At 35.2% G+C, this 22,314-nt stretch overlaps 1 protein-coding gene across 1 annotated transcript in view; it reads left to right on the top strand.

Moving 5' to 3' along the window:
• The first annotated feature begins 11,196 nt into the window (after window positions 1-11,196).
• LOC123386979 (coiled-coil domain-containing protein 171-like) overlaps window positions 11,197-22,314 on the top strand; it is a 98,826-nt gene continuing 87,708 nt past the window's right edge. The window contains exons 1-3 of the mRNA XM_045073488.1: window positions 11,197-11,419; window positions 11,905-12,087; window positions 17,225-17,410. Coding sequence (XP_044929423.1) covers window positions 11,258-11,419; window positions 11,905-12,087; window positions 17,225-17,410 — 531 coding nt within the window. The 5' untranslated portion in view covers window positions 11,197-11,257. The remainder of the gene's footprint in view (window positions 11,420-11,904; window positions 12,088-17,224; window positions 17,411-22,314) is intronic.

Below are 22,314 nucleotides of genomic sequence, written 5' to 3'. Positions count from 1 at the left end.
AAGCATTATCATGAAGTAGAAAGAGCATTAGCTTTGAACAAGGCAGATTTTTATTTTGTATCCAGCTCTGCTAGTTATTAGTTGTGTGAAATTAGGCAAGTTGTTTAACTTTACTAGGCCTCAGACTCTTTATCTAAAAATGGAGATAATACTGTCTTCCTGATTTTTATGAGGCCTTGTAATGAGTTAAGACTTGTTTGAACATTTTGTATAGTACCTGGTGTAGAGTGGGCACTAAAAGAAATGGCCTTACCGGGGACTGTAATCTCATAATGAAAGTAGTTGTATTACATTAATGATGACCAAGACACACTGTCTAATCTTCTTGCCTGGACACACTTTTAGACACTACTGATTATTTTCTATTTCCTGTGTGTTTCTCATCTGTTTTAATCTCTCTCTGATCTATGATTTCTTCTCTTATTCCTTCCCTCTTCCTTCCTGCCGCGGCCGCACTCTCATCCATCTACTAACAGAACTAGCAAATGATAAAAGTGTTACTATAAGGCACACATAGCGTGTTTATATTTGCCATTAAGAAATATTATTATTTTCGGGGCTTTGAACTCACCACCCTGAGATCAAGACCGAACTGAGGATCAAGAGTCGGAGGTCTAATTGCGCTGAACCACCCAGGTGGCCCTGTTGTTTATAAAACCATTTTGAAATCAACATTCAAACTTACAGGAAAGTTGCAAGTACACAACAGAGGCTTTTTCCTTTTGCTAAATAATTGAGAGCAAGAAGAGGATGTGATGCCCCATTACTTTCTCATATTTCAGTGGTGTATTTCAAGCAGGACATTCTTCTACATAAACCAGAGGGCTGTGATCAACTTTAAGAAACCATTTGCACCCCCTTCGACTTTCCTTAGTTGTCCCCGACCAACCCATGTCTTTAAGAGCCAAGGATCTGGTTTAGAATTATGTGTTTGCATTAAGTCATCTTTCTTTAATCTCTCCCAACACCGAAAAGTTCTCCAGTCTTTCTTTGACCCTCATGATCTTGAAGATTACAGGCTGATTTTTGTAGGATACCCTTCCATTTTGATTTGTTTTTGATGTTTCCTCATGATTAGATTCAGTTTATGCATTTCTGGTAAGAAAGGAAATCACAGAAATGATGCTGTGCTGTGTTTGTCTTCACTTATGGTGTGCTGTCATAGTGTTAGCTTCAAAAACAGTCATAGTTTTTAATGGATTTTCTTCTTCTTCTAGGGAATGATTTTTAGTTTTGGGGGTAATAATTTTTAGTGTATGGGGTAATATTCAGTTGGGCATTTCATAATTTGTTTACCCAGTTCATAAGAGGATCTTTTCATCATAGGACAGGTGTCTGGAATATCAGTTCAGCTTTGATTTGTAATTGATTGCTTGTCTCTTGAATCACCTAATATTATGAGTAGTGTCCTTCATTTTTTAAACCAAGTGGAATCTCAACATGCCCGAAATCTTGGGAATGTTTATTAAGGAAATAAAATCTGAAAATCCTGAAATGAAAAAAGTTATTTCCTTAGAGCTGTATTTTTTCTTTTCTGTTCTTTCCTACTTCCATTTTTCTTTTTGAAAACTTGCTGAAAATTTAAGACATTTTACATGTTAGGACGACATATTGATGACATCAGTGTCACATCTTTTTGTTTTCTTAGCCCCGGGAAAACTGGTACATGTATGTCAATATCCAGTAATAGCTTTAAATATATTAAATAGTACCTGCATTGCTTCTTGTTTTATCTTTGTTCTAAGGTTAAGAAAAAAGTCAGTAAATTATTCTTTTTAAAAATACTTTTTAGGTACTTCCCCCTTTTTAGAGCACATTCTGAATCATACCCATACCATTCATTATATAGGAGAGAAAACTTTAAAATTATCTAAGAGAGAGAAAATTAAGCATGTTGAATACATAGCATAGAATGAATTAAGAACTTGGACTCTAGATTTGAAAACTAGATCCCATGCTTACTTTGTGTATGATACCGGGAAAGGTACTTAATCCCTTTCAGCCTCAATATCTTCGCCTGTAGAATTTGGCTAAGAAAAGTACCCTAGTTTAAGGGTTGTTAGGTATGTGAATGTAACGTTCTTAGTCAAGTCTCTTATATATGTGATTGTCCAATAAATGTTTGTTGTTTTTATCTGTTTTGTGTGTGTGTGTGTGGTGTGTGGTGTGTGTTCTGATAGCTCATGCGAGCTGGGATATTACTTTATTTTCTTTCATGAAGTGTGAAGTTCAATAATAGTAGCTTGAATTTACTGCTCAGAAAGTGCTAAAGGTGGTTGCTTTCTGCTACCTTTTTAAACTTTTGAGGATGTATTTATAGCAGTGGGCAGAGACCTCAGTTTCCATGTTGCCTCTGTAAATACTGGACAGGTGGCAACCTTCTTGCTTTCATTAAAGTGTTTGCTCACTTGAGATAAATTACCTCTTCCAGGTGTCCAAATGGTAAGCCTGCAAGAGATCATTTACCTCAAACAGGGGAGAATGTTACTTCCATCGAAGGGCTAGGCTATCAATCATTATGGAAATGGACTAAAGAACTCTTTAGATAGCTCAACATTCATATGTCTGGTCCAGACTGAATTTCTCAAGATAGAAACAAATGTGCTGATTTGCCTGGAAATATCTCTGAATAAATATAGTAGATAGATATGAATAGAATGTTCATACATTTTGTTACACATTCCCTCTATAACTGAATCATAATTATCTGGAAGATGGATGACCCAAGTATATGTGCCCCTGCTATTACTATTCAGAAGTTTCTTTTCATTGTTAGAATTAACTTTGTGGAGGTCATAGCAACTCTTTTAGGTAAACTCAGAAAGGAAATCTGGGTTGTGTTTAGTGTAGCAATGAGGGTTTCACACTTAGGAAGTTCAAAGCAATAAGTAAAATATTTCTGTTAATAAGTAGTCATTGGTATGTATTTGAAATAAAGGTTTTATTGAATCCTGAAGAATAATAAAGTAAGTATTCCTACTTTAGGTGTGGTCTGTGGACCAGTAGCATCGGTATTCATGGGGAATGTGTTAGAAATGTATGATCTCAGACTCCACTCCAGAGCTATTCAGTCAGATTCTATATTTTTGTAAGGTTCTCAGATAAACTTATAGGCACAATGAAGTTTTGAGAAAAAGTAACTTAGAGGACTTTGTCATTTACCTAACTTCACTTATATTTGAAATTGAAACAAGTATGTATCATTTTTGGTATTTCAGTTACAAGTGTCTCTTTGGGGGGACCCACATTTAATTTATCAGATTTTCTTCTGTTTTGTGATTTTCTTTTATATATTACTACCTTTGCATGTTCCCATATTTTTTCACACATTTTGTTATCAAAAATTTCAGGTGCACAGGAAAGTTGAAAGAATTTTACAGTGAGCTGATATTTTCTTTTTAAATTAAAATTTATTTGCCTGTCATAATTTTTAAGAGCAGTTTCGAATGGATAATTTATCATTGGAAGCATCCATGACTATGTGAAATTCCAGTGTCACAACTTTCATAGGATATATTTGTGAATAATGTTATTAAAATAGTATGTGAAATAAAAATTATTTTAAGAACTATTGATACAATTATTGACATAAAAAATTATGATGGGTGTTACCTAAACCTATTGTGGTAATTATTTGACACTCTATGTAAATTAAATCATCATGTTGTATGTCTAAACTTATACAGTGACATATGTCAATGTTTTCTTGATAAAACTGGGGAAAAAACCGCCCCAGCATGAAGTGACTTAAGTTCCTTCTATGTTCATAGCATCAGTTTTTTCACCCATTCAATAAGTACTTACTGAGCATCTATTTCAGCAAAATTTGCTGTCTTCTAATCATTCCCCCAAATATTATTTGTCCAAGTTGAGGTATGTTTTTGGGTTGTCCTGTTATTGGGCATGTATTTCTTTAGTATTGTTTATAAATAATACAGATAGAAACAAGAGCTATGATTCTTAATCAGTGTTTAAAGGTTTCCCATCCCTATTGCCTAACATGGTATCTTTCTATATACGAGCTACTCTGTGTGCAGGTTGTCCAGATCACCCACACATGTATACAAACTTGGATGCACACAGACACACAGTTTTCACATGAAGGAAATTACACAGTCATGCCTCATTGTAATTTTTTTCTATTCAATGGACAATTAAATGCATTTCCATGTCAATAAAGGAGGTATACCTTGTTGATTGTATTTGGCCACACATGCCACCCCATTGTTTATATGTACTGTAGCTGACTCTGAATTCTCCATTGGTGGATATTGGTGTCTTTTTCTTAAAATTATCCATGATTTTAAGCAATACTGTAATGAATTGTAATGCAATTAACATGTTTGTGCAAAAACAATTTATGTTTGCACAGTTATTTCCTCGGCTAAATGCTTGAGAAAATGAGTTTGCATATTTTACATTTGGAAAGAATCACCAGTGGGGCTTTCATGAAAGTTGTCTTGCCTCACATTCCAATGAACAGTACCAAGAGAGATGGATTCCCCATAATGCCTTTGAGCACATTAAATTTTGACAGTCTTCCTCATCTTTATTAATTTGAAAGGCAAAAGAAACTATATTATTATTTATTTGCATTTTTATTGTTAGGTTGCAATTTTTTTCATTTGTTCTACATTTATTCCTATTCTTTTACAATTATCTCATTATGTTCATATATGGGGATATGTGTTTGTTTCTTATGGAGTTATAAGAACTTGTGTATCACATGCATTAACACTTTGCTCTGTATCATCTAAATAATTTTTTATGTCAATAATTTTGCAGTTTGTATTTTGGTTTTGTGTATTTTAATTTTTATATAGTTAAATTATTAAGTATTTACTTTGTGCTTTTTCTGTTGGTGATTGACTTAGAAAGGTTAGTCTTACCTTAAGGTTGAATTGCTCATATTTTAGTCTAGTATTTTATTTTTTTTTAATTTAAAATTTTAGTTTTTCAGTGTTCCAAGATTCATTGTTTATACACCACACCCAGTGTTCCATGCAATATAGTCTAGTAGTTTCAATTTTTATGTTAAATCTTAGATTTATCTGGAGTTATTTTTGGTTTAAGTAATGAGGAAATTATTAAGATTTATTTTTGTCCAGATGATCAGCTCATTGCAATACTTTTCAATTCAGTCATCATAATGACATTAGACCATGTCATTTAGCGTATCTTAAACTACTGTTAATATGTTCTTGGATTGTATCTGCTGTCTCTCTGGTCTATTTCATTATTTTTTTTCCTTTCTCTTCTATTTTTCTTTTTAAGATCTTATTTATTTATTTGAGAGAAAGAGGATGAGAGAGAGAGAGAGCATGAGTGAGGGGAGGTTTGGAGGGAGAAGCAGACTCCCCGCTGAGAGGGGGGCCTGACACGGGGCTTGATCCTGGGACTCCAAGATCATGACCTGAGCCGAAGGCAGTTTGCTTAACCAACTGATCCACCCAGGTATCCCTCCCTATCTCTTCTAAAACCAGTATCATGCTACTCTTTTCATATGTACATCTTGACATTTTAAAAATATGGTAAGATAAATTCTGTCATTATTATTATTTTTTGACATATATAGAGAGAGTACAAAGTAGGCAGAGGAGCAGGCAGAGGAGAGAGGGAGAAACAGGACTCTCCACTGAGCAGGGATCCTGATGCAGGGCTCGATCCCAGGACCCTGAGATCATGACCTGAGCCAAAGGCAGCAGCACCTAACCAAACTGGGCCACCAGGCGCCTTCCTGTCATTGCTTTTGCTTATAATATTTTGAGCTATTTTCATAGTTTTGTTGTTGTTGTTGTGTTGTTTGTTTTGTTTTGCTTTTTAGTTAGAACATTGCTTTGTAGCAAACATCTTGCCATACTGATTGCCTTCCATGTTGAAAATAATGTCCATATTCGTATTTCCCAAATTATTAGCGGTTTGGAGACAGAAACCTTATTTTTGGTTTAAGATTGTGATGTGTTGGTGCCACTTGAAAAGAGTTGCATATAAAAGGGTTAATTAACAGTGAAAAGTCTTCCTGCAAAAGTAAGCAGGGATCAGATCATGTAGGGCCTTAGCAAAATCGAGTCAGATCCTCAACCAATTGTGTGCCACCCAGGGACCCCTTGATTTGTGTTTTTAGAAGACACTTTGTCTATGGTGGGGAGGATGAGTTGAAGAAGAGAAAGACTGAGGAAGGGAGACTCTAGCAAGAAAACAGATGAGATACAGTCATGATCACAGAGAACGTTGACTAGACTGGAGAAGTATTCAGGATGGGATGTGGGGAGATGGTAAGGGAGATGAAGATGTCAAGGATGACAAAATATTCCCAAGTCTGTGGAGTCGAGTTCGAATGTAAGGCATTAGCATTACTCATGATTAACATTTTTTATTTTTGTATTATATTAGTCATTGTTATTAGTATTATACTCATGAGCAACATTATGATTAAATTAAATAGTTATGTATTACATATGTACTAATTAAATCATTACTTATGAATCCCCCGTTTTCGTTAAAGGAGTGTTTCTCAATCTTTCTAAGTGTTGAGGACTCCATTTTGATAAGAAGACATTACTGTCGACTGCTCTCTTCCCACATGATAGTTCTATTTTTTTTAGTAGCAGTTGACTTTGATAATGTTTTTAAGGACTTTTAATTTTATTACCCAACAACATCATGGTCATATATTATTCATGCTGTATAATTTTTTTAGGGCTAAATAAAGATCAAGATGGCAGTGGTTGCTTTAGTTAAAAGTGATGAAACCCCCTTGAAACAAATTCTTCAGCCTCCCCTATCCCTGCCCTAAGATCTGTCACTCAAAGGTTTAAATTACTGGTCAAAACAATTCTTTATGAATTTGTTTTAAATATTTTAACCTTAAATGTATGATATTGCTTTTGCTATTGGAAAAAGTCCAGTAGGGTCTTCTTCTTTCTCAAAAAACACATGCTATTAAATAGAGGGAAAGTGATTAACAAATGTATTTTACACAAACAGAAATTTGTTAAATGTAGCAAACATTTAAACAGTTTTAGACAAGTGTAGACATGAGAAATTTCAGTGTCCTTACTTTATCTCTTATTTCTTATCATTATACATTATACAATAATTCTACCACTATGTCACTAGAGGATTGTTTTTTTTGTTTCTTCATTTATTTAGTGTGGAATTTATCCATATATATACTATATATACTATATATATATATACATATATACTATACTCTATAATGTAAAGTATGTTACAAAAACACTTCTCACTCATCAGAGCATAAATTATTTTAGTGTTCTTTCTGTAATTCCTTGAGAGTTAGCAATCAGGAATGCCCTCTTTCCCATTTCTTCAAAATTCAGAAGAATGCCCTGTAGAATTATATTGTCACTCAATTTCACCTTTCAGAGTGGTTAGTGCCCACACAAATTTGTTTCTGTGATTTAGTAAAAAACTGCTACTCATTAATAAACTAATTATAGTTGATTTTTTTGCTTTTAAAGTCTCTTTGTGAAAATTTTGTTACTTTGATATACCTGAAAATTTCCTAAAATGATGAGCCACTATCTTGTTTATTTAGAAAGAATAACTTTTGGGGCACCTGGATGGCTAAGTTCGTTAAGCATCTGCCTTTGGCTGAGGTCATGATTCCGGTGTCTCGGGATCAGGTCCGCATTGGGCTCCTTATTCAGTGGGGAGCCTGCTTCTCCCTCTGCCTGCGGGCTCCCCCTGGTAGTTGCCCCTCTCTCTCTGACAAATAAATAAATATTAAAAATCTTTAAAAAAACATAAAAAATAAAAAATAACTTTTGACATACCATTAAAAAATTAAATTTTTCTTGGTATTTTAATCTTATTTGAATTCAGTTAATTAACATATAGTGTATTATTATTTTCAGAGTTCAGTTATTCATCAGTTGCATGTAACACCCAGTGCTCATCATTATCACATGCCCTCCTTAATGCCTATCACCCAATTACCCCATTCCCCTACCCACCTCTCCTCAGCAACCCTCAATTTGTTTCCTATAATTGAGAGTCTCGTATGGTTTGTCTCCTTCTCTGATTTCATCTTGTTTTATTTTTCTTTCCCTTCCCCAATGATCCTCTGTTTTATTTCTTAAATTCCAATATGAGGGAAATCATATGATAAGTTTCTTTCTCTGACTGACTTATTTCACTCAGCATAATATGCTCTAGTTCCAACCATGTTACTGCATATGGTAAGATTTCATCCTTTTTGATAGCTGAGTAAAATGCCTTTGTGTGTGTGTGTGTGATATCACACACCACATCTTCCTTATCCATTCATCTGTTGATAGACGTCTGGGTTCTTTCCATAGTTTGGCTATTGTGGACATTGCTGCTATAAACATCTGGATGCATGTGCCCCTTCAGATCACAACGTTTGTATCCTTTGGGTAAATACCTAGTGGTGCAATTCCTGGCTCGTAGGGTAGCTCTATTTTCAATTTTTTTTTTTTAGCAGAACCTCCATACTGTTTTTCAGAATGGCTTGTACCAGTTTACATTCACACCGACAGTGTAGGAGGGTTCCTCTTTTTCTGCATTCTCTCCAACATTTTTCATTTCCTGACTTGTTAATTTTAGCCATCCTGATCGGTGTGAATGACTGGTATCTCACTGCAGTTTTGGTTTGTATTTCCCTGATGCCGAGTGATTTGGAGCATTTTTTCATGTGTCTCCTGGCCATTTGTATGTCTTCTTTGGAGAAATTGTCTGTTCGTGCCTTCTGCCCATTTCTGTTTTTTTTTTTTTTTTTGTGGAGGGGGGGCTGTTGAATTTGTCAAGTTCTTTACAGATTTTGGATACTAGCCCTTTACCTGATATGTCATTTGCAAGTATCTTCTCCCATTCCATAGGTTGTCTTTTAGTTTTGTTGACTATTTCTTTTGCTGTGCAGTTATTTATTTATTTATTTTTTAAAATCTTGATGAAGTCCCAATAGTTCACTTTTGCTTTTGTTTCCCTTGCCTTTGGAGATGTGTCTAACAAGTTGCTGTGGCCAAGGTCATAGAGGTTGCTGCCTGTGTTCTCTTCTAGGATTTTGATGGATGCCTGTCTCACATTTAGATCTTTCATCCATTTTGAGTCTATTTTGTCTGTGGTGTTAAGGAAATGGTCCAATTTCATTGTTCTGCAAGTGGCTGTCCAATTTTATAACACCATTTGTTGAAGAGACTGTATTTTTCTCTTTTGGATCGTCTTTCCTACTTTGTTGAAGAGTAGTTGACCATGGAGTTAAGGTTTCATTTCTGGGCTCTCTATTGTGTTCCATTGATCTATGTGTCTTTCTTAGTATTATTGAATGCATCCTTATGTTCAGCATGTTTCAGCTGCTATGGAAGTAAAATGAAGTATAATTAATCCAATAAACACATACAAATATGCATATATGTTAGGCTGGCCCAGGGCAAATACAGGGTTTACTGAGATAACAAAAGACACAGTTAAGGAGTTGCAAGCCAATTAAGAAACTGGGAATACATATATTAGGCACTGGAATGATGTATAATATTGCATGTTATAGTTAATATAACTTTTACTGTTTATTTTTTTCAATAGTGACCCATTAAACACTAGTTTAATTCTTTAAATCACTGCTCTATATAAGTGGTATGTGAAGCACTGCACCCTTTTTTATTCATGACTTATTTAAAGAATTGATTGTTAACAAAGAAACTATGTATTTTAATTATACTTCATATACCTTCCATCAATGGGATCCTTAGAGAATAGGTTTATGAGAGGCATAAAGAATTAAATTTGTATCACCTTTTATTGTTAAAAGTCAATGCATCAATAACTGATAGAAATAAATTCCACATGAGGGGTATTATGCTTTTATCCAATTTATAATTTTTATTTTATGTATAACTTTTAGGCGGTTCTGGCTTCCAAAATCTGATTGCTGCATACATTTTTTAAAAAAGATTTATTTACTTATTTGAGAGAGAGAGAAAGAGAGAGTGCATGCTAGCAGAGGGAGGGAGAAAGAGAATCTCCAGCAGACTCCCTGCTGAGTGCTGAGCTCAACACAGGGCTCAGTCTCATACCCGGAGATCACGACCTGAGCCAAAATGAAGGTCTGATGCTTAACCGACTGAGCCACCCAGGTGCCCCATGACTGCTGCATAAATTTAAAAATTTATCTTTCCTTTTATCCACTGAGGAATAAAGAAATAAAAGAAGCCTCACATTTTTGAACACCGGGCCTCTGTGAGATTGTTCTTTCTGACTTAGAAAAACACTGATTAATCACCTTCTCAGCCAATATTGTTCTTTAATGTTGAACCATATGCATTCTTAGAATTATAAAACATTTTTCTATTGGACAAAACTGGCCAAATATCTTTTTTTGTGTTTATGATATAAAGACAAAATTTAAATTAATTCCACCAGCAGAGGCTCTTGCAATGTAGAATGGTATACTACTGAATTTAAATAAACTCTCCACGCTTGTCATTTTACACAGATAGTATCATAAAACAAGTAATGACAGATTAAGACCTGCCTAGCAGAGGGAAAACTAAATTACACGACTTTTATTAAGGCATAAATAAACCCATTAACCATTATCTGGAATACCGATTAGTAGAAAGTGCACTGACAATTTTATTTATCAACATTAAACACAATTATTAATTACAGACCTGATGAATCTAGCAGCAAGCAGGCCATGGTGGATATGCGGGGACCTTAAGTCCATTATGTGAGAGGGATGATTACCAAAGTCCTGTGGGGAAATAAGTAATTGTCGTTGTAAAATTTTAATTGCCCTAGAATAAGGCAAATTATATTTTCTTGTCTGAGAATATAAATAGTATGACATTAAGGTAACAAGCTTCAGTAGTTGTAAATAGAAAATGAATTTATGTTAGGTTTGAAAACAAAGCAAAGAGTGATGATGAATTTTTGGTGTCATAGTGTTCAGTGTAAATGATATAATGTAAATACATGCAGATTTTCTTTACATATGTTGTTTAGTGGGTGAGCTGTTTTCTGCATTCCTTTTTGTCCTAGTGAAAATTAATGTGGGAGGGGGCTTTCTGAATGAATCACTAGAGGTGAATGGGAATTATATAACTGAAAAAAACATTTTAATTGGGTTGCTATTGGCAGGGTTGTGAAATGAACAGAGAACATTCACATCTTTTCTGCCTCTTTTTTCTTTTTTTTTCCCCCTGAAGATCCAAATTCCAGAATCTGTGGACATTTACTCATAGGTGCAGCCAAGAGTTCTTTTGCAAAACTCATGGATAAAGTTAGTCTGGCAATGGAGAGTATACCTGTACACAGTGGCAGGAGTATTACTTACATAGAAAAAGATTCTCTGGTTCAACGGCTGGCTCGTGGACTTCATAAAGTAAACACGCTGGCCCTGAAGTATGGTCTCCGTGGCCATGTGCCCATTTTGGTATGTATGCAATTTCATTAAAATAGTGACTTTAGAATTGTAAACTTAACTCTGAATCACACTCACTTGTAGTTTAAATTAGTTGTGCATGAATGTATTTAGATTAGATTTCATGTCGTCTTTAATGCAGTACATAAAAGAACTTCCAAGTAAGTGTCTAAAATATCCAAATACAAAAGTTCTGGCGTGAGTTGTGAATTTACTATTTTCTAGATATAGGCTGCCACAGAATGCTGTGAGACATAAACAAATGTCAGTTCCCTTTCCTAGCCATTAGATTATTTATTTTCTTTGGCTGTTGATTTTATATCAGCCACATTATTGGTCACATACAAAATAAAGCTTTCACCTCTGAGTGTCAGTTACAGCAAGTATCTTTCTCTGTATAATCCAGGATACATTAAAGTTGGTAAAGTGGCCATGGCTGCTGATTTATTAGTAAACATGTAGTTCCTATTTGTAAAATTGCTCTTGATTAACAACAGAAAAGCACGGCGTCATTACAGAAGCAAATACTTGGATTTACACAAAGACTGCACGCGGCGGAAGTGGAGCGCCGCTCACTGCGCTTGGAGGTCACAGAATTCAAACGCAGCGTGAATGAGATGAAAAAGGAGCTTGACAAAGCCCAGGGTCTCCAGATGCAGTTAAATGAATTTAAGCAGTCTGTAAGTATGTGTGATTTATAATACTGTGGCTCTATACTTCTGATAGATATATACACACAAACACATAGCCACGTGCGTATGATACACATACATAGAAATATTTATGATCCATATATCTATATATTTGTTTTAACTTTTGATTGTTTTTTTTGGAATAATTCAGAGTCCCATTAATAGAATTTCTTCTTCTTCCGAAAACCTCCCTTCTAAAATTCCCCAGTAATACTGCATCATATAAGTCAAAGTTGCTGAGCAACTAGATCCTAAATGTTCTCATTGCAAGAAGGAATGATAATTATGTCATGTGATAGGGGTGTTACCTAAAGCAATGGTAGTAATCATATTGTGATATATAAGTGTATCAAATCAACAGGTTGTACACCTTACATTTAAATCGTGTTCTATCACAATGATATCCCCCCAAACCAGAAGTTAATACCAGATGCTTAAAGGAATACTAATTCTCTGTCAGCAGAACTCATAGCCCTGTTAAAATATATACTCTGGCTGAAAGTGTAGAAAAAGAGGAAATTATATTTTAGGATAGATTAACTGCTTTAGCAAACAAACCCCCAAATGTATAAAAGAAAAATAATAAAATACTTCTCCCAATTGAGGAACCTGATGTTTGGAATGGGAGGTGGGATGTCCTCTCTTTTCCTTTTATACTATGTTGAGTAAACTAGATTATCTCATTTGAAATAAAATTGCTTTTCCAAAGAAATGTTCAGTCTGACTTCTGTCGAACTCATGTATTATTTAAGAAAACAGGAGGTAGTTGAGAAAAGACAGCCTGGATACCAAATAACATTAAGTCAAGATCAGAATGTATAAATCTATGAAGCACAGTAAAATGGAACTATCCGCATACTCCATTGGCCACCTGGGTTAGTCAGTAGCACTGCTGTTCTCAGGGTGAATATAGGAACATACGGTTACCCTGAAACTTCAGAACTGTGTCCAACTGATGATAGCTAATATAAATACAAATACAAAATTTGTTTCCTAAATCCAGCAGTAGGCTACTTGTACGTTCAACTTCAGTTTAAATGGCTAATTTGGAATTTACAGTTTTAACATTTGTGGAAAGAGAGTGGCAGATAGCAGTTTAGTTACTAATCCTATGATAATGTGAATTACTAATGTTAATTATTATTTCAAGTAGCTATGCCTTGAAAGGGCCAAAAGTTCTTATAAATTAGTCAGGTTAAGTAATTGTGAATTACCCTTCTGATTGGAGATAAGTAATAGTTTTCTTGTCAGTGAATGTCTAAAGACACCAGTTTTTGCCTCACTTTCTTAGTTTTTTGTTCAGAGAAGCTAAAATTATAGAGCTGCCTCAATATTTTTTATTATAAAAATAATATGTAATAAAAATAAAAAAAAGTGTAAAGAAAAAAGTAAAAGCACTCTAATCTTACGACATATAACCAATTAACACTGAATTGTGGATGGGTTTTGTTCCCTACATTATTGTGTGTGTACATGTGCAGATGCATGCTCTTATACACAGTTGTAATTTAGAATGATTTTTCATGTACAATATTGCAAAACATGCATACAAATGTTAATGTTTACTTATAGTTCTAGAAGCATTTTCTTGTGTCAGTTATTAATTCCATTTTAGGTAATTGAATACTGTTCTATAATATGGATATATCAAAATCTGTTTGACATAGTCTCCTGTTAATAGATACTTCTTTTTTTTTTCCAGTTTTCTTTTGTGAGTATATTTAAGTCATAAAGGGTTGTTTATACTTTTAAAAGCCTGTTCCTTTGGAGTGTGTCTCTGCCTCCTTTTGATTTGCTTTTAGTTGTGTATACTAACTAAATCTGGGATGTTGAGGCCAAAATGGATGGAAACAGCTATTGATACAATTTGAGATTTAGAATATACCCAACTTTTTTTTTTTTAAGGTGTAGATGGTCACGATTTTCCTGGAAATTGTTGCTTTCTGAAATATGTAAGAGGAATTCTAGGTATTCCTACAATAGGATTTCCTAGTCCCTAGCCAAGTATTAGGAAAACAAGTTAACATCTTATCTCTGATTAGTTTGGAAATAGTCAGGTCTCAGTTTTTAGGATCCAGAGAGAATGTTAGAGTTTGAAGAAAAGTTGCTAGAAGGTGACAGAATCCTCTTGTAAGAACTTTGGTTGAATAACTGACTTGGGGGAAATGCTAAGAATATATTCCAGAAGTGTTTAGTGTGAATTTCTTTCACTAAAGTATAGAAATAAAAATAGGATCAATTGGAGTAGTAATTGACGGAATGAGATTTTTATACTTTGACATACAGTTGGAAGGTGTGACATTATAAAGTGATGATTTCTAACATTTATGACCAAATTGATCCTGTATCAGGCACTGACCCTAAACACTTCAAGGAGTTGATTCATTTAGTCCTCTTATATCAGTAGTTGTTCAAAAATTATGATTATCTTTATTTTATAAATGAGGAACATGGGACATGGAGCAGCTGAGTAACTTGCCCAGAATCACAAAGTCTTATAGTAAGTAGAATTGACAAGATTTGGACCTGCATAATCTGGTCCAAAACAAATGCTTTTAACCACTTCACTATAGCGGTTAGCATCTATATCTAGTTGTGTTAATAAAGGGTTGTTTCATTAAAAACGGAACAGATGGAAAAATGATGCTACTTTCCTCTAAAAAATGGAGAGTATACTTGCAATCCTCATCTTTCCCTGAATTCAGTCAAAGCACATAGGAGGAAGATAAAATAGCTTCTTTATAGTTGGTCTAAAATTGTAATGTAAAGGGAAACATCCTGCCTGCAAAAGCTGTTCAGTGTTTTTATTGCTTCTGAGTACTGTGTTCATCTACTGACAGTTGTTCTTGAACAGCCAACTCCCATGATTTTTTTTCTCTTTTCTTTTTTTGCTTTATTGGTCCTTATAGCTGCTTTTCCACACCATTTCTTTCTTATTCTCCTTCGCTCTACTTGTTTGATCCTGTTTACTTTCTGAAGAGTGAACAGAATTGAGCCAGTCTCTGAGAGGGATAGATAGACAAGAGAGAGGCTAAAATTAGCCAAGTTTTAAGGTGAAGGAGAAATTTTGGAGGAGTGGGTGGAAGTCCTGGGAAATGATGGGCATCATGATTTATAGAGGGCAAGTGACAGGTGGTCTGATGGCGAGGAGTGATACTTTAAAACAACATAACAAATAAAAGGTAGAAGTAGTATAAAAATATCTGTTCATAAGACTGAGAAGAGCGCTGTGGCATCAGGGGAGAGAGGGATGGTAGGTAAGAGGTTGAAATGAACAGGAGTGCCCAGAGGAGGCCGTTAAAGCTGATGTTCTCGAAGTGGTGGGTTTAGCTATAATGGGACAATGTGGAGAGTAAGGCAGCTGTTAGGAGAGAGTACAAGATGAGTGTTCCTGCACATCTAAATACTGTAAAAGTATCAGAGATACATCCAATACAGGATCCTAGAGGACTCTCAGGAAATGAGGCAACTTTCTTTCCTCTGTGCTTGGGATCATTCCTGTTACCTTGTGTCGACTTAGGTAAATCATTCCCTATTTTTATGCTAGAATGTTGCTGTGTTTTTTATGTTATACTTTAAAATTTAATCAGTGTTGAGGAGTGTGTTACATCTACCTTTGAAAAGGCAAATAATAGTAAAAGACAGTTTCTTGTGGGAGGCAGCAGGCAAGGTACCTGTGGCCAAAATAAAAACTGAGTTAAAACTATATTATGATACAGAGAGAGCCAAGTAATAAAACTTATCCTTAAACTAAGTTTCTAGCAGAACGTTTCTTCTCTGCCTGAGATGCATGCTTGCTATTGTTTGGTCCATGAGGAAACTGTAGCCAGGCACATTTGTCTCATGTGGCAGAAAACTCAGAGATAAAGTCCACATTCAACTGTACTGGTTTATATATTCCAGATGCCTAGAATCAATAGGATTTTTTTATTCTGCTCTTCCCCCCTCCCCCCAAAATTAAAAAAAATTTTAAATCAATTTGCTTTATATTTGTGGTTAATTATATTTACCTTCAAATCTTTTCACCAATGGAAAAGTTATCAGTCTTAAATAGACATATATATTTATATATACAGCGTGGTTAATTGACTTGTACCGTGCCTTTTAGTTTTCCATATATGTTTCTCAGGGCGCTTCCCTTGTGTGAAACATTCCCACACTTTGTTCTTCAAGATCAAGATGTCTCTTTGTTGTCTGCTGTAATTAATTTTTCATTTGCTTAATTGTTTTGAACAGGAGAGATAATACATGTGTGTCCTGCCGTGGATTCCCCACCCTTTAAGGGATGGCCCCTGGCTAGAACTGTTTAGACAGATGTATTGCTCCATTCTTGAAAGCAGTCTTTAGATTTAGATGATACTGTAAAAACTCTGCTGTATACTCTGGCGCAAAGTTTTATTTGTAGATGTTCATATAGGAATATTCTTTCACTCAACAAATATCTGCTGGGCACTATTGAATACCAGGCACTCTACTATGTGTTGGGTGAGAAAGAAGAATGAGGTCTCTGCCCAGGGGTGTTCCCATCCTTAGACATGTAGTTGGTGGCAGAGTGCAGACAGGCAGTAAAAAAGGGAAGAGTTACATGAAGTGAATTTAGATAATGATAATGACTGTAAAGAAAATAATAGAATATGGTATGGCCGTGTGAGGAGTCTGAGGAGGGGGGAAGGGATGGTCTGGTAAGGACTCTTGAAGGAGAGGTTGTTTGACCAGGGAGACGTGAATAGTAATGTATGCCGAACACAGATTTTCATGTAATCACTTAAAAATCATCAGCACTCGTTAAAGGCTTTAGTTCCTGCAATTGCATTCTTTATAATACGTGCTCATGTATGAAAATGTAAACTGAGCATTATGGATTTATGTGAACTTGAAATAAGTTTCCTGAGATTTTATTTGATTAAAAATGATCACTTTGGGAATATAGCTGTTCGGTGTTAGAAACCAGAGTGATTTTTTAAATCTTGATTTGTGAGATTAAGAAAAACAAGTTGTACTTTTTTCATGTATCAGACACTTAGAAATGTGTGTGTTACAGTCTATGTTGGCAAATCAAATTCTGAAAATTAAATGATACAACCACGCAGCTAGCTTATAAGTGAATTTTTTAACCTCTTTTCAGAAATTGATCACCCATGAGAAGTTTGAAAGTGCATGTGAAGAACTGAATAATGCATTACTTCGGGAACAACAGGCCCAAATGCTACTGAACGAGCAGGCACAGCAGCTACAGGAGTTGAATTACAGACTTGAACTGCATTCCAGTGAGGAAGCTGACAAAAACCAAACTCTGGGAGAAGCTGTTAAGGTAGGACAGTATCTCTTGCGTAGTCGTTTGTTTCCTGTAGGTGTGGATCTTCCAGGGACTCATTTATATCTCCTGGCTAGGGAATAGAACCCAAGATCTGAAATTTTATCCTGTACAAGTTCATAAGGATGGAATGAACTTGGTTCTGGGACCTCAATTCCAAGTGTCCATTCACATGTATCAAAAATGTAGAAGTAGGTTTTACTTGATAGCTGAAAACAAAGTTGTAGGGGTCTTTCCAGTAATAATTACTATTTCAAGTTTTTTTTTTTTCATTTAACTTCATTAACTTTAACAAGTTTTCATTTAACTTGTTTCCTCTTCTCTAGTTCTTTTCTTTTACTTGTTTTATGCCTCCTGGACTTTGAAACTCTACGTATCTTTTGGATTTTGAAAAGTTCTGGGGCTGGGTCTGTCTGATTCTTATAGAAGTGCGTGTCTGGGGAGGAGGATGGTTTGATTAGGAAAAGTTGTTCTCTCTGTCATATATTTGTGGCAAAACTACTTAGAAGGGAAAAGAATAAAATAGTTGTCATTTAGAAAGTTTCATTAATGGATTTAGGACTGTGGTATCTTTGGGAAATGTTGACTATAAAGTATAATAGAATTGTACTGTATGTCTTCTTTGGAAAAATGGGTATTCATGTCTTCTGTCCACTTTTAAATTGGATTATTATTTTTTGGGTGTTGAGTCTTATAAATTCTTTATCTATTTTGAATATTGATCCTTTATTAGATATGTCATCTGCAAATATCTCCTTCTGTAAGTTGTCTTGTAGTTTTGTTGATTGTTTCCTTTGCTGTGTAGAAGCATTTTATCCTGAGGTCCCAATAGTCCATTTCTGCTTTTGTTTCCCTGGCTTCAGGAGATGTATCTAGAAGGAAGTTGCTATGGCTGATGTTAAAGAGATTACTGTCTGTGTTCTCCTTTAGGATTTTTATGGTTTCAAGTCTCACATTAGGTCTTGAATCCATTTTGAATTTATTTTTCTGTTTGGAATATTCCCATTTTTAAAAAAGATATTATTTATTTGACAGAGATACCACAAGCAGGGGGAGTGGTAGAGACAGGTTGAGAAGCAGGTTTTCTCTTGAGGAAGGAGCCTGATGCAGGGCTCAATCCCAGGATGCTGAGATCATGACCTGAGCCGAAGGTCAATGCTCAACAGACTGATCTACCCACATGGCCCACATCCATTGTTTTTTGATGAAACTAAGAGAGTTCTGTTGACTTGCTTGGGGTCTTCTGGCCTATAAATACAGAGACTGGGATTTAGTGTTTTAGAAAAAATTAGAAATTAAAAAAGAAAATACAGATGAATTTAAAGAAGGAAATTTTAAAAAGAAAATACAGATGAATTTAAAGAAGGAAATATAGATGACCTTAACGAAAAAAAAAAAAGGCCTCCTAGAACTCCTAGGATACTATTAATATTTTGGAATGTATTTTTCCTAATATGTGTATTAAGTTGACCCACTTGAAATTGCTGTTTTTATAAATGAAAGACAGACAAATGGCAGCAGTTTTGTATGGTTCAACCTAATATATATAGTTTTTCTTACATAAATGAGAATGTACATACTATTTCATAACATATTACTTAATATATATTAATAATAGTTGTAGACATTTTTACTAGCTGATATGATTCTGTGATATCAAAAATTTTTTCTTCCTTTTTTTACACAAATAATAAATCCCATTGTGTAAAAATAAGAAAATAGAAGAAAAATGAAAGTTAAGAGAATCCCAAATCACATCATCAGATATATCTATAGTCAAGATTTTGTTGTATATTATTTCAGTCCTTATGTTTTATAAATAATAAAAATATAACCAAATATAGGTTAGTGAAAATACAATAATACTGTTATCTATAATTTTTAATTTATTTTCTAAAATAATCATGTCAATAATTTCTTCCCATGCCAATAAATATAGCAGTGTCATCATCTTTCATGGCTGATGGAATTCTTTTGAATATGCATAGTTAATTAACCTAGTTTCTTTCACGTCAGTTTCCTTCCTTCCTTCCTCTTCCCTCCTTCCATGTAGTTCTAAGATGAGTAAACTTGTGGCTAAATCCTTATATACATATCTGTGATTATTTTTAGCACAACTTCCTAGATGAGGAATTGCTAGGTGAAAGGCCACACGAATTTTAAAATGTAAATATTACAAATTGGCCTACAGCAAATATTTATGAGTTAAGTTCTCTCCTAAAATGTATAGCAGTTTCACTTTTTACCCAACCTGGCTATTTTTACTTAAAAATTTTTGCCTATTTCATCAATATGGCCTTGTCACTCTAATTTGTATTTCTTTGATTACTAGTCAGTCGAACATTTTTAGAAATACATTGGTCAACACTTTTATGCTTCATGTCCTGTTAATAGATAATACAATTAACTAGAGTTTGACAAAGCGTATAGCTGTGTCCTATTGGAGTCTTTTCTTTCTGTAATAGTTTGGAGTTTGTGTTTAGGTGTAGTACCTTCCAGCAGATAAAAAGCTGTTCATATTAATTTCTTTAAAATGCCAGTAGCTTAAATATTATTGTCAGGAGTGGAGAATTGTTTAATTACTATCTCTTAATTAGAACTAGCAGGTGGTGATGTGAAAATGCTCTCTTGTGGGAGGCAGCACAGTTCAGCAGAAAAAGCACTGGCCTTGGAACAAGTATTTCCGAATTCAAATCCCCATTCTGTCACTTGGGCAAATAACTTAACCTTTCTAAGCCTCAGTTTCATCTTCTGCAAAATTAGGGATAATGATACTTATGTTACAGAATTTTTATGAGAATTAATTAGGATACTGATTGAAAAGCAAGTATATTGTTGATAAATATTCTTTTGTGTTTTTTCAGTAATAGTTAAATGAATAGTTTTTTTTTTTTTTAAGATTTTATTTATTTATTTGACAGAGAGAGATCACAAATAGGCAGAGAGGCAGGCAGAGAGAGAGAGGAGGAAGCAGGCTCCCTGCTGAGCAGAGAGCCCGATGCGGGACTCGATCCCAGGACCCTGAGATCATGACCTGAGCCGAAGGCAGAGGCTTAACCCACTGAACCACCCAGGTGCCCAAATGAATAGTTTTTTATTTGTCCTGTGCATAACTTTGTTTTAAAAAGTAAAGTGTCTTGCGATCCCTGAGTGACTCAATCAGTTAAGCATCTACCATCAGCCCAGATCTTGTTACCAGGGTCCTGGGATCGAGTCCTGCATTAGTCTCCCTGCTCAGCGGGGAGCCACTTCTCCCTCTGCCTCTGCCTCTCCCCCTGTTTGTCTTCTCTCTAATAAATAAATACAATCCTAAAAAAAGATAATAAAGTGCCTTGCTTCTTTATAAAAACAAAATAAGTTTGTGAATACAAGATATGGAAAATACAGAAGAGAAAACAAGTTACTTATAACATATCATCTGAAAACAACCAATTAACATTCTGGAGTTTTGTTTTTAGTCATTTTTCTATATGTAATAGTTACTTTATAAATCATACGTTGGATGTGATGTTCAGAAAGGCCTTCCTTTATGTTACAGCTAGGTTTTGGCCAAGATACTTCCTTTATTGCAGCAGTGCATCAAAGAGTAAAGGAATCTCCAAGGACAAAAGTATTCTAACACCAACAGACCCCAATGCGTGGAATCAGCGTTAGCACTGTGAACGGATGTGGGGCTTACCCTGCAGGCAGATATCAAAACCAATGTTAGAAGAGCTTTGGGCTCTTTTAGAAGGAGACAGAGCTTTGGGCTCCACCAGCAGATCAGGCCTTGAGCCTGAGGCTCCCACACTAAGGAACGGCCTAGTAACCTGAGTGGGATAATTTCATGTCGGTAGTGTCTGGGCAGAAGCTAGTGGAAGATTTTCTCTGAAAGAAAGCTTGCCTAATTTAGTTCTTTCAGGAGCCCCTCACCAGATGGAATTCAACAAAGAAACTGGCACACAGACATGTATGTTAATCTTATATTCAGCCGCATTGCTAAACTCTCTTACCACTTTGAATAATACTTGATCTGTACTTTCTAGGGTTTTCTACACAGAACATTATATTATTTGTTCTATAGTGACAGTTTATTTTTCTTTTCCGAACCTTTATCTTTATATTTTTTCTGACTTCACTGGTAGTGTTCAGTGCTGAGTAGGGGTAGGGGCAGCAGGCATCCTTATCTTGCTCTCTGCCTTGAAGAGACTCTTTCTTAAGTCTATCCATTAAGAAGGAAGTTTGCAGTGTGGAGATTCCTTAAGAAATTAAAAATAGAGCTTCCCTATGACCCTGCAATTACACTACTGGGTATTTACCCCAAACATACAGATGTAGTGAAAAGAAGGGCCATCTGTACCCCAATGTTTATAGCAGCAATGGCCACAGTCGCCAAACTGTGTAAAGAACCAAGATGCCCTTCAACGGACAAATGGATAAGGAAGATGTGGTCCATATACACTATGGAGTATTATGCCTCCATCAAAAAGGGTGAATACCCAACTTTTGTATCAACATGGACGGGACTGGAAGAGATTATGCTGAGTGAAATAAGTCAAGCAGAGAGGGTCAATTATCATATGGTTTCACTTATTTGTGGAGCATAACAAATAACATGGAGGACATAGGGAGATGGAGAGGAGAAGGGAGTTGAGGGAAATTGGAAGGGGAGATGAATCATGAGAGACTATGGACTCTGAAAAACAATCTGAAGGTTTTGAAGGGGCGGGGGGTGGGAAGTTGGGTGAGCCTGGTGGTGGGTATTATGGAGGGCACGGATTGAGTGGAGCACTGGGTGTGGTGCATAAAAAATGAATTCTGTTAATGCTGAAAAGAAATAATAAAAAAAAAGAAGCAAATTTGCTACAGGTTTTTAGTTGATAAATCTTTATAGGGTTAAAGGAGTTTTCTTCCTGGATGAT

Source organism: Mustela putorius, unplaced genomic scaffold (assembly GCF_011764305.1).
Source record: "Mustela putorius furo isolate JIRA1106 unplaced genomic scaffold, ASM1176430v1.1 tig00537241_pilon_pilon_pilon, whole genome shotgun sequence".
In the NCBI taxonomy this organism is placed as follows: domain Eukaryota; kingdom Metazoa; phylum Chordata; class Mammalia; order Carnivora; family Mustelidae; genus Mustela; species Mustela putorius.
Note: the sequence above shows the minus strand (reverse complement) of the source record. Positions and strands in the feature narration are given on the sequence as shown.